The sequence below is a fragment of the Alexandromys fortis genome, unplaced genomic scaffold (genome assembly GCF_014885135.2).
Source record: "Alexandromys fortis isolate MF-2015 unplaced genomic scaffold, M_Fortis_MF-2015_v1.1 scaffold_34, whole genome shotgun sequence".
NCBI lineage: Eukaryota > Metazoa > Chordata > Mammalia > Rodentia > Cricetidae > Alexandromys > Alexandromys fortis.
In genome coordinates, this window is record NW_026067933.1 from 11,479,695 (window position 1) to 11,491,904 (window position 12,210).

Sequence of the window (12,210 nt, forward strand, 5' to 3'; positions counted from 1 at the left end):
AGTCTACCAGATAGAAACCAAACAACAAAAAGGAAGAAAAGACACAAAGAGAAGAAATAAAAAAGATGCCAAATTACTTAAAATTATAATGATATAAATGCCTATTATAAAAAAAGAGAGATGGAAATAGAAAAAAAAAAAGGAAGAACCTCCTTTGAGTAGGATTCTGAGAAAGCAAATATTTCTTTTTTTTATTCATTTTTATTGAGCTCTATTTTTTTTTCTCTACTATTATCCCTGCCTCTCCCCTCCCCTTTCAACCTTCCACAAGGTCTCCATGCTCCCAATTTACTCAGGAGATCTTGTCTTTTTCTACTTCCCACATAGATTAGATCTATGTAAATCTCTCTTGGTGTCCTCATTGTTCCCTGGGATTGTGGTTTGTAGGCTAGTTTTCTTTGTTTGAAAACCTCCTATGAGAGCGGCAGCGGCAGCGGAGGCAGCGGCCAGGACTGGGCACTCGGAGCGCTTCGGTTGGCCGCTCTCAGCTGGGTGCGTCCCACCCGCTCCATGGCAGGAGCCGGAGGAGGCGGCTGCCCGATGGGCGGCAACGACTTCCAGTGGTGCTTCTCGCAAGTGAAGGGCGCTGTCAACGAGGACGTGGCGGAAGCCGACATCATCTCCACCGTTGAGTTTAACTACTCTGGAGACCTTCTTGCAACAGGAGACAAAGGTGGCAGAGTTGTTATTTTCCAGCGGGAACAAGAGAATAAAGGCCGCACTCACTCTAGGGGAGAGTACAATCTTTACAGTACCTTTCAGAGTCATGAGCCAGAGTTTGACTATTTGAAAAGTCTAGAAATTGAAGAAAAAATTAATAAAATCAGGTGGTTACCGCAACAGAATGCTGCTCATTTTCTACTCTCTACAAATGATAAAACTATTAAATTATGGAAAATAAGTGAACGGGATAAAAGAGCAGACGGTTATAACTTGAAAGATGAAGATGGACGACTTCGAGACCCATTTAGAATTACGGCACTACGGGTTCCAATATTGAAGCCCATGGACCTTATGGTAGAAGCAAGTCCACGACGAATTTTTGCAACTGCTCATACATATCACTTTAATTCCATTTCAGTAAATAGTGATCATGAAACATATCTCTCTGCAGATGATCTGAGAATTAACCTATGGCATTTAGAAATCACAGATAGAAGCTTCAACATTGTGGACATCAAGCCAACTAACATGGAGGAGCTGACAGAAGTCATCACTGCCGCTGAGTTCCACCCACACCAGTGCAATGTGTTCGTCTATAGCAGTAGCAAGGGGACCATCAGGCTGTGTGACATGCGCTCCTCTGCCCTGTGTGACAGGCATGCCAAGTTTTTTGAAGAGCCAGAAGACCCCAGCAGTAGATCCTTTTTCTCAGAAATAATCTTGTCTATATCTGACGTCAAGTTCAGCCACAGTGGTCGGTACATGATGACCAGAGACTATCTGTCGGTAAAGGTATGGGACCTCAACATGGAGGGCAGGCCTGTCGAGACCCACCAGGTACATGAGTACCTGCGAAGCAAGCTCTGCTCCTTGTATGAGAATGACTGCATCTTTGACAGGTTCGAGTGCTGCTGGAACGGTTCAGACAGTGCCATTATGACGGGGTCCTACAACAACTTCTTCAGAATGTTTGATAGAAACACGCAGAGGGATGTTACACTGGAAGCCTCGAGATGAGTGCCGCTGCTGAAAAGAAAACCTACTCGAAGCTGAATTGGTGGACTTTGTTCAATAAAGGCCGTTCCTCAATTGTAAAAAAAAAAAAAAAAAAAAAAAAAAAAAAAAAAAAAAAAAAAAAAAAAAGAAAAGAAAAGAAAAAAAAAGAAAGAAAGAAAGAAAAGAAAAAAAAAGAAAAGAAAACCTCCTATGAATGAGTACATATGATAATTGTCTTTCTGTGTCTGGGTTACCTCACTCAAAATAATATTTTCTAGCTCCGTCCATTTTCCTGCAAAATTCAAGACGTCATTATATTTTTCTGCTGTGTAGTACTCCATTATGTAAATGTACCACATTTTCCTTATCCATTCTTTGGTCGAGGGGCATTTAGGTTGTTTCCAGGTTCTAGCTATGACAAACAATGCTGCTATGAACATAACTGAGCACATTTCCTTGTGGCAGAATTGAGTATCCTTTGGATATATACCCAAAATTGGTATTACTGGGTCTTGAGGAATGTTGTTCCCTAATTTTCTGAGAAATCACCACACTGACATCCAAAGCAGCTGTACCAGCTTGCATTCATACCAGCAATGAATAAGTGTTCCCTTCCCCCCCCCCCAACTTCTCCAGCATAAGTTGTCATCACTGTTTTTGATACAGGTGTAAGATGGAATCTCAGAGTTTTTGATTTGCATTTCTCTGATTACTAAGGATGTTGAACATTTCCTTAAGTGTCTTTCAGCCATTTTAGGTTCCCCTGTTGAGAGTTCTCTGTTTATATCTGTACTCCATTTTTTATTGGATTATGTGTTTTTTTGATGACCAATTTCTTGAGTTCTTTGTATATTTTGGAGATCAGACCTCTATCTGATATGGAGTTAATGAAGATGTTTTCCCATTCTGCAGGCTGTCATTTTGTCTTGTTGACCGTGTCCTTTGCTTTACAGAAGCTTTTCAGTTTCAGAAGGTCCCATTTATGAGAAACAAATATTTCTGAGAAGAACATTAAACAAAATTGTGGGAAGACAGAAAGACAAAATTATGTAAAAAGTGTGAATGCTTATGCATGATAGTACCCAGGTATTTCAGCTAAAAAGGGAAATTGTGCAAGGGCTCTGAATCAGATATGGCCATTTATTTGTGCAACTAAAGGCCAGTAAGTGTATGTACAGAGAGAGAGAGAGAGAGAGAGAGAGAGAGAGAGAGAGACAGAGGCAGAGACAGAGACAGAGAGAGAGAGAGAGAGAGAGAGAGAGAGAGAACAGATCATACGCGAACTGAAGAAGAAAGAAAGTCCTATAATGCAGGGTGAGGAATATAACGTTTTCTCTAAACACAGTAGAAGAGTACTGGCATGTTATAAAAAAAAAAAAAAAGTAACATTGTCCAGTGTGGATTTTAAGAAGAGCATTTCTTTGTGTGAAATGGATTTCTGTAAAGGGTTGACTTAGGAGGAATATTAAGAAGTCCCAGTATGTTGAAATAGGAGCGGCGGGGCTGCGTCCCCAACACCCCGGCCGCTTGGCTAGCTCATGCCCGAAATAACAACACACAAACTGTATTCATTTAAGTGCTGCTTGGCCCATGAACTCTAACCCTTAGAGGCCAATTCTCGCATCTGGAATAGCCCATTTCTAATGATGTGTGTAAGCACCCCAAGGTGCGCTTACCGGGAAGATTCTAGCCTAAGTCCATCGTGGGTTGCAGCTGCCTGGGTGAGCAGAGCATGGCGGCTGTCCGGTCCCTCTGGAAGCAACGCAGAGTCTGACCTCACTTCCTCTTCCACCCAGCATCCTATTCTGTTTATTCCTCCCACCTATGTTCTAACCTATCAGGGCCAGCTAAGCAGTTTCTTTATTGCTCAGCCAATGAAATCAACAGATTGATATGACACTCCCACATCACCAGTAAGAGATAGCAAATAAATAAAGACAGATAACAGGGTTTGGAAAGAAGACAAGTCCAAGATTAACTTAAACCATTCATTTTGTAGAATTTATTGAAGTTCTGAATATGACCGATGATATGAATATGAAGTTATCAACTGACTGATGTTAAGGAATCTCAGACTTAACTGGAATGCAAAGGTGGGAGGATATATGGAGATGCTGGGAGGAACTGATGTACTCAGCTAGTTACTGGTGGAGTAGGTGGAGGACAAGAGATCCATCACAGTGATCTAACAAGTGGGTATGATCGCCAGGAGCAGATGTCCAGTGTATAACTGCCTAAGTTCTTATGGAACAGAGAGGTCTAGAAACCTCGAGAGATCAATGTATCAGTCCTGTGTTATGCTTGCCACATAGGCATGAGGTCCTGAGTTCAATCTCTAACACTCATAGAAAAGTATGAGGTGTGAAGCGGGTGCAAGACTGGTATCCCAGCTCTGAGGAAACAAAAATAAAAGCCTCCCTGGGACTTACTGCTAAGTCAGTATAGCCAGTCCAGAAGTTCTGTGTTCACTGAGAGACCCTATCTCAAAACGAAGATATAGAGAGACAGAGGAAGATACCAACGTCAACCTCTGGCCTCCTCTGTCTCCTCCATTAGCTCTTTTCCTCTCTCTCTCTCTCTCTCTCTCTCTCTCTCTCTCTCTCTCTCTCTCTCTCTCACACACACACACACACACACACAACACACACACACACACACACACACACACAACACACACACACACACACACACACACACACGGGGTGGTGGAGGTGGATCTAGGCTAAGTAAGAATGGTGTAGTCAACAGCAAAGTACCTAATGAGATCCTCGGGAATTATACCTGGATTAATTATTGGATACAAGCTGAACTTACTGCTATTACCAGCATGTAGGTCTCTAGGTCCTTCTTCTATACCCCGCTTCTGGCAATGCCCTTGACCCTACTTTTCCTGTTCCAGTTGCCTGTTTTGGTATGTGCACGGCATCTGCTTCCCTTCAGCCCAGACCCCTCCTACAGTGCCTTAAGTAGGCATTCTAGAACTAAAAGCTGTACTTCCTAATGACAGGTTATTAGCCTTAATATTTTGATCCATTTTGCTGACAGTGTATTTTTAATTCTGATAAGAATGTGAGCAAAAATTACATGCCCAGATAATTCCCAAAAATAAGAAAGATGGTATGGTTCACTATAACAATTACACATAAGATAAAGTGCCCAGAATAGCCAAGGAAATGGTAAACCTTCAAATATTACAGCAAACAAATTTTTGCCGGATATAAACATGGTCATGTTCACTCACTCCAATGTCACATACATTTTCACTTGTAGTCCCTTCGTTTATTCCCTAATGACCCCATGACTGGACACTGCCAGTTCTTTTAAAAACTAGGGTTTTTCATATCTAAAAGTTGCGTTCAGCTCCTCCAACACACACAGTATTTCTTTGAGGAAACAATTCAGGATGCCTGAGTCATTTCATTTAAAAGAACATCTTAGTCTTTCCTGGCATTCTGCTTCTTGTTAAAAACTTCAATGTAAGTGACCTGAATTTTTGAACGCTAATGTTTCCTCATTACCATAAAATCATAATCATTTAAAGGCAGTTGAGAGTAACTTAACCTTAAAGAACGGATGCCATCATTTTCTGATTGATTAGCTCAGCTTTCGAGAGCCAGTCACCCAGAACCAGTGTTTCTAATAAGGTAAATTTTCAGAAATGGGATCTGATCTATATTTTCTTGGCTCTCTGAATACAAAGCAGATTTTGTGGGCTGCATGCCTAATGAGTCACCCTTGTTTTTCATGAAAAACATGGTTTTCCCGTACTGTCACATTTTGCTCTTGACTAGTGAATTTGCATAAAGTGAATATATTACAACTTGGATGTTGTAATTAAGTTAGTTTAATTATGAAAGTCACACCAATGCCTTGGGGCTTTCATGAATCTACAATGTCTCCAAGTATTTCAGGGGTCTTACATCTGATGTCCCTATGGAGTGAAACTTTCTTAGCTGCGATACTCTAAGATTCCTGGAATAGAAACATGTTTACCACAGAACAAACAAAACAAAATCCTAAAGCACAAGGTCTCTTTGAGAAGAAGAATATAGAATAACACAGAAAGGGACAACTTGAACTGATTAAATATAAAGTTGGATTGTTCTTGACTCTGAAGTTTATTCAAATTTTATTCATTGCTTTTTATTTAAGCCAGCTCCTAATTAGCAGTCACCAACTAACAGTTTGTGTGTTTTAGTACCAAGTGAGGCTACCGGCACTTACAGTGTGGGGATTACAATCATGGTGTCAGGTGTTAACAACATCACTATGCTCATGGTGAGATTTCATTTATCTTTCACCTATGAACTTTCCCATATTCCTCTCCTATGCAGTTTTTAAGTGCACACTGTGTTTTAGGCATTTTCCTAAAGACAGAGGGGGAAAAAAGGGAATCAGGCAAAGTGCCTGCTCCCATCTCTTTTATATTCTGGTGCAACACACACACACACACACACACACACACACACAAATAAATGCAATAAGCTGGTAATGATGCTTATAAATGCTGTGGGGGAAATAACTGGACTGCCGTAATAGAGCACAATGGTGATCAATAGCAACTTGTTTCCTTCAGCTGACTAACCTTCACACAGGTTTATTCTGGGCTCTGATTTACCTTTATTTTCATTTTCTTTTCTTTTCTCATCTCATCACCTCGTGCAAATACTTTCTCTTTCTTTGCCATCCAGCTCCCTGAAAGTTTTACTGCAGAGGGTTACCTTTCTCAAGAACTGGTGCCATCCCTTCCAAATGCAACCATTAAGAATAATAGGACTTGATGCCCTAACCTGTGAGTTAAGATGAGTAAACACCTCCACCAATTAAGAAATACAAGTGAGCCAGACAGTGGTGGCACATGCCTTTAAAGCCAGCACATGGGAGGCAGAGGTCGTGGGTGTCTGTGAGTTCAATGCCAGCCTGGAATACAAAGGGACTTCCAGTACTTTCAGGATGGTTACATAGAAAACCCTTGTTACAATGTCCAGTACCTTTCTGATAGCCTGCAGTGTAATTCAATCCCTCCATCTGGTATTTAAACATCCTCTGCTTTTCTGTCAGCATGGAGTTCAAATTTCTCCCTTGTTACACAATCATATGTGTGTATGTATATATATATATATATGCCATACGAACCTGTTAAATCTGTCTAGTGCAATTTCTCTTTAAGAATGAGTAATGGTAAGTCTTTCACATTATTTTAGACAGAATTAGAGAAAGGAATTTCAAATTAGTGAAAATAGGCCATGGATTTGGAAGAGAGCCATTTGAGGGTGCAAGAGAAGGCTTTGCAGAGGAAAGAGAATGGGGAAATGATGCAATTATATTATAATTTCAGGAAATAATTTTAAAAATAAAATAAACATTGATAATCAATGAGAGGAGAGATGATGGAAGACTATTTGAGATGGTAGAAACCACAACATCAAGGTTTGAAGGAGCTTGGACTGTGCAGACAACGAGGGTTTATGGATACAAGGATGCAGCTGGCAAAACATCTTGAGTTTACTGCAATGTGAACCACTGAAACCTTTAAACAGGAAGAAGAGAAAAGGTAATCTGATTTGGGGTAATTAAATAACACCACCTGCTCTGAGGACTGTGGAGAGATGGAGTCGAACTAAAATGAGGTTTTTTCAAGTATTCTAAGTATAGATTAGGTGGAGGGAGTTTAAAGAATTTAGGAACAAGTTCAGGATTGGAAATTTTCCCTCTAACAAATGTACTTGACACAATATTTTTGGATAAGAACATAGAGAAACGTGCCAAAACCATAGGTTTTATTTGACTTGTATAAACAAAATGCAGTGGCCAACTACTCTAGTTATATTCAAGAACACTAAACTCGTCAGTACAACTGCCTTTAAGCATCTCATGGGCTTGCAGAGACTTAAGGGCCCAACTGAGATGGCTGTGATTAGCCGGAGACACAGGTCTACTGCTCTGCAGCTTCCACTTCTTTATTCCCACCACTAGCCCCACTAACCAGGATGGCAAAAGTAGGCTCCACAGAGTTGATCATACATGCTTCCTTACAGAATCTGCAAGATGTAGACAGTCAACCAGTTAAAGCAAGCAAGGAGGGTCAAACCTACTGATGGTCAAATATTGTCTTTCATAGTCCTATTCAGAATCATTTATGAAGGGAGAAGTGTGTGTGTGTGTGTGTGTGTGTGTGTGTGTGTGTGTGTGTGTATGAGACGTTTAGTCTTAAAATACAAGAAGCAATTTGGTACCTTTATTTTTGGCTGGCACAATAAATTATAACTATATGCAGTAAGCATTCAATGATCATTAAGCTACTAAATGAATGAATGAAGTAAGTAATGCAGTCCTTTGGGTAAGGTAAAATACATCCACTCTATAATTAGAAAGTGCTAACCAATTATCTAAATGAAGTTAGCTATTTAGAAAACTTAACTCACTCTCAAAGCAGTGTAACTATACAAAATAGATATAAATTTTCCACTCCAAGTCAATACACTTTTATAAAGAGGCAGATAACTTGGGCTTTTCATAGGGCATATTTCACCTAAATAGCTATGTTAAGCTTGCTCCAATTAAAGTTTCTTTATTGACACAGATGTTTGAATTTCACATAAATTTTACATATTGTAAGTTATTTGTATTCCACTTTTGTCCACAATCTCTTAAATATGTAAAGGCTATATTCCTAGAACACAAGCTCTACAAAGCCAGCAGCATTTAGAAGGGGAAATTAGTGTGTTGTCATCTAGCCTTTTGCTTGTCAAGAATCAGAAAGACCCGACTATGTAAATTAGTTTGGCAAAGGTGTAGATAATGAGACAGAGGTACACACCAAATTCATTTTACCTGATAGAAGATTAAGTTGCAGAAGACCAATAGGATATGCAACCTTAAAATATTTGCATAAAACTTATTTACCATAATGTCACGGTGTGCTTTAGACCAACATCAGAAGTTTAGAGAATGACTATTTCAATATGTTTAAGTACCTGTTAGGGAAAAACACCATCACAAATGATCCTTTTTGGAAAAGAGAAACATAGATGAAGCAAAGGCAAGTCAGCAGACAGAACTTCTTAGTGAATGACACATCCCACAATCCAGTCAACTTATCTTGGATGTAGCATCATTCTAATTAGAAACTGATTTCCAATTCTGTTTCACAGGTAACTTGAAATTGCCAGGGTATGGGCTCTGAGCTGCAGATATAATTATTTTTACCATTGGAAATGAAGTTTCCCCACTATGAATTAATAAAGCAGTAAGCTTGGTTAGTTTCAATTCATCCCCCAGAGTCTCATCTATAAAAATAACTTTCCAAGTGAGAACCAGATTCGAGTCCCTCACTGAGCCCACCAAGACAGAGACATCCCTTGAGGCGCAGCCCACGCAGCCACACACAGCTCTAACTGCCAAGCTATTAGTCAGGTGTGATGCTTCTTTCCTGCAAAAACTTCTAATAAATGTTCTATATATCTATTTCTATCTCTTTTTAATTTTATTGGTGAATATCTCACCATGTTTCTCTATAAGGATCAGTTTTAATACCATAATTCTAGTACTAAATATAACATTAAATCCATAATATAAACAAATATATGCGATTCACTTCCCACCGCCTCATAAATGTTGTAAATTTATACTTCCCTGTGCATTTATTAATTCTATTCTTGCTTCTCTTTGCCATGCTCTATGCCTGCAAACATTTACAAGGAAGCAAACGATTACTCTCTATAGTAGAAAGAAGAAAACATGTAATGTAAATCTCTTCAACCAACACTTGATATAGAAAACAGGAAATCAAAAACTCCTTCAGCAGAAGAATAATTTTCTATATAACCACTGGTGAACTAGGTGGGAGGAAGGAATTCAAATGGGAAAGAAAAGAGGATACAAGACTTGGATGGGGTGAATATAAGTCAGTAATCCTCTCTCTCTCTCTCTCTCTCTCTCTCTCTCTCTCTCTCTTTCTCTGTGGGGGTGCATGTAGGTGGGGGGGGAGAAAAATAGGGTAGGGATGTGCTGGAAACAAAATTATTTTAAGAATAAGTGAAAAAGAAATAAGAAAGAGGAATCAGAGTGAAACTATTAAAATATATGATATACATTCATGAAATTGTCAAATAGTTAATAAAAATTATGTTAAAACAAAAGAAAATCGATTGCTTCTGAGACTTTCCTTAGGCAGTTAAGGTATTCTGGGACATACTTCTTGAACTCTGTGAAATGAGGAGATTGAGCTAGTAGAAGTTCTCTGAAGCCTTTCTCTACTCTAAAAGGCTTGGATGTGATACCTGTAGAGGAATAAATTGTCTGTTCAAAATTTTTCAGATTGAAGATATTTTCCTCAACTTTAGGACTTATTGGGAAAAAAATCTGTGCTCAGCGTTTAAATGAGAAATCATATTCATCAATTTAGGAAATTTGGAAATACTGCTTGTCTATTCCAATTTACTGGATCACAATGTATGAATGGTCCTTTGTTCACATGGCACAGTTAGATCTCTAGTGACCAACATACTCAATATCTATGCAGAAAATAGTCAGATCTCTTCCTGATAAGTAAAGAATCTTTCAGCTTGGGCAAAAACTGGGGTTAGACAGTGTTTGTATTTAAAGTTTTTACCTTTTTGAACTTTAGTAACATAAAGATCAAGTAGTCTATACTGTAAAACAAGAAAGATGCATTATATGTCAGCAACTAGCTTTGTACATGCTGGGCATGAACTTAAAACTGCACTTTCAATGATGTGGTTTAATATTCTTCTCTATCACCTTCTGCTTAGGAGGTAAAGAAATTTCTCTTTGAAATGAAAAGGTCAATTACAGCCTAAAGGCTTCAAGAAGTCAATGTTCCAGTGATAATTAAAGGTTACAGTTTAGAGGAAGACTTATAATATAGTCAGTTAAAGTCCAATAATGAAGGCATGAGAAGTGGTGTTGATAATGAAAGCTAACATTTATAAATGTAACTAAGGAAAGAACTCTTTCTAAACAACTTCTTGGAGCATTAAAATTTTTATTACAATTTGAAATTAGAAAGTAAGTCTTCAGATCTGTTCCAAATGCTAACTGAGCTATTTGCTTATTTCCAATAATCTTAGATGTTTGTCTATAGCTATGTCTGTGGTACATATGCAATTAAGAAAAAATCCTATGATATTGCTTCTTATAAAAGTTGAGAGAATTTTTGTTAATTTTTGCAAAATCCTTAAATTTAGAAGATTAATTATACAAAAATATTGATTAAATAGCTACTTTTCAATTTGGTATAGTTCAAACAAGAATTAAACCATTCTAATATTATGTATGCATGGCTGTAGGGAAGAATTCACACCCCTTCTGAGTTAAAGTGAGCTGGATGGTGGCAGATAGACCATAGACTCTATTAATCTCTAAGATCTGTTTCAACTAACTACATGTGAGAAAATATATATGACATGACCAGAGATAATTTAGGATTAGATGGACAGAGCCAAATGGTATTCATCAGTAAATCAATAGCAACCCTATAATTCCAGCGTCATTATAGAGGCAGGGCAAGAATTAAGAGTTATTTTTATCCAGCAGCTCAGCCTAACAAGCTAATGAAATATTAACCATGTAATGAACATTTTTAAATGCCCTGAATTGTCCTTAAGCCTCTCAAAGAGGTCACTCACAACCATGTAAATTTTTTATTTCCGTTTTTTTTTAAAAGAAATGTTTTAACTATGTGAGCCAAGCTTTATCAAGAGTCCAGTTAACTATAAATATCCACATTGGAAAAGAAATGTAAATGTAAGTTATTAACTCTCTCTCTCTCTCTCTGTCTCTCTCTGTCTCTCTCTCTCGCGCGCGTGCGCGCACGCACTGTGCATGTACATGTGTGTGTGAATATGAACACATGTGATGAGGCAATAACTACGCTCCTCACCATCAGCCCTGAAAGTCTAAGCCAAGAAAAGATATTCTAAGTCAAATGGCAACTTATTTCTTAAGATCTATGTCCTGATATAAAGCATTGAGTGAAAATCAGGTTCTTCTCTTAGAAATCTGTAAATGTTTTGAGGTATTTAGAGTAGAAGAGAGAAGACTGCAGTCAATAGAATTATTGAGCTGTCCCAAACCATATGGAAGCTAGAGATTCCTTTACACACTTGAGGAAACCAGCTTGAACTTCTCCTGATCTGGGTGGTTTAATCTGATCATTGAGAGTAGGTCTTGTTCATTAGAACTGCATAAGCCTTGCATAAACCCATCAAAACTACTACTAATAGGTCACTATGATAGAACAGTTAGCATGGGAATATTTACTCTGTACCATTGCATATTATAAGGGTGTAACTTGTATTTTTTTTTTCTTTTTTACTTTTACTTGAGTTCTGGGAAGATTGCCCAAGTCTCAGAAGATAGTCTGCTCATACAATTTTAAACAATATTAAACTGTAGACTTGGGGGCATAATTTTGCATGAGAATTTGGAGACCTTAGTGAAATGTTATCATTGAAAACTGATCTGTTTGGATGTTAGTTAACAAGAATGAAGTTGTGGTGACTAATTTTAATGTCAACTTGATGGGAT

At 38.3% G+C, this 12,210-nt stretch overlaps 1 protein-coding gene across 1 annotated transcript; it reads left to right on the forward strand.

The window, feature by feature from the left end:
* Window positions 1-485: 485 nt before the first annotated feature.
* Window positions 486-1,680, forward strand: LOC126503888 (serine/threonine-protein phosphatase 2A 55 kDa regulatory subunit B delta isoform-like). The gene has a single exon (XM_050145861.1). It carries the CDS (start codon window positions 511-513, stop codon window positions 1,678-1,680), a length of 1,170 nt encoding a protein of 389 aa, XP_050001818.1. The 5' UTR covers window positions 486-510.
* Window positions 1,681-12,210: the final 10,530 nt, after the last annotated feature.

What these genes read in the sequence shown, in the direction of transcription:
- LOC126503888 (XM_050145861.1), top strand. Translation starts at nt 511, where the DNA reads ATGGCAGGAGCCGGAGGAGGCGGCTGCCCGATGGGCGGCAACGACTTC.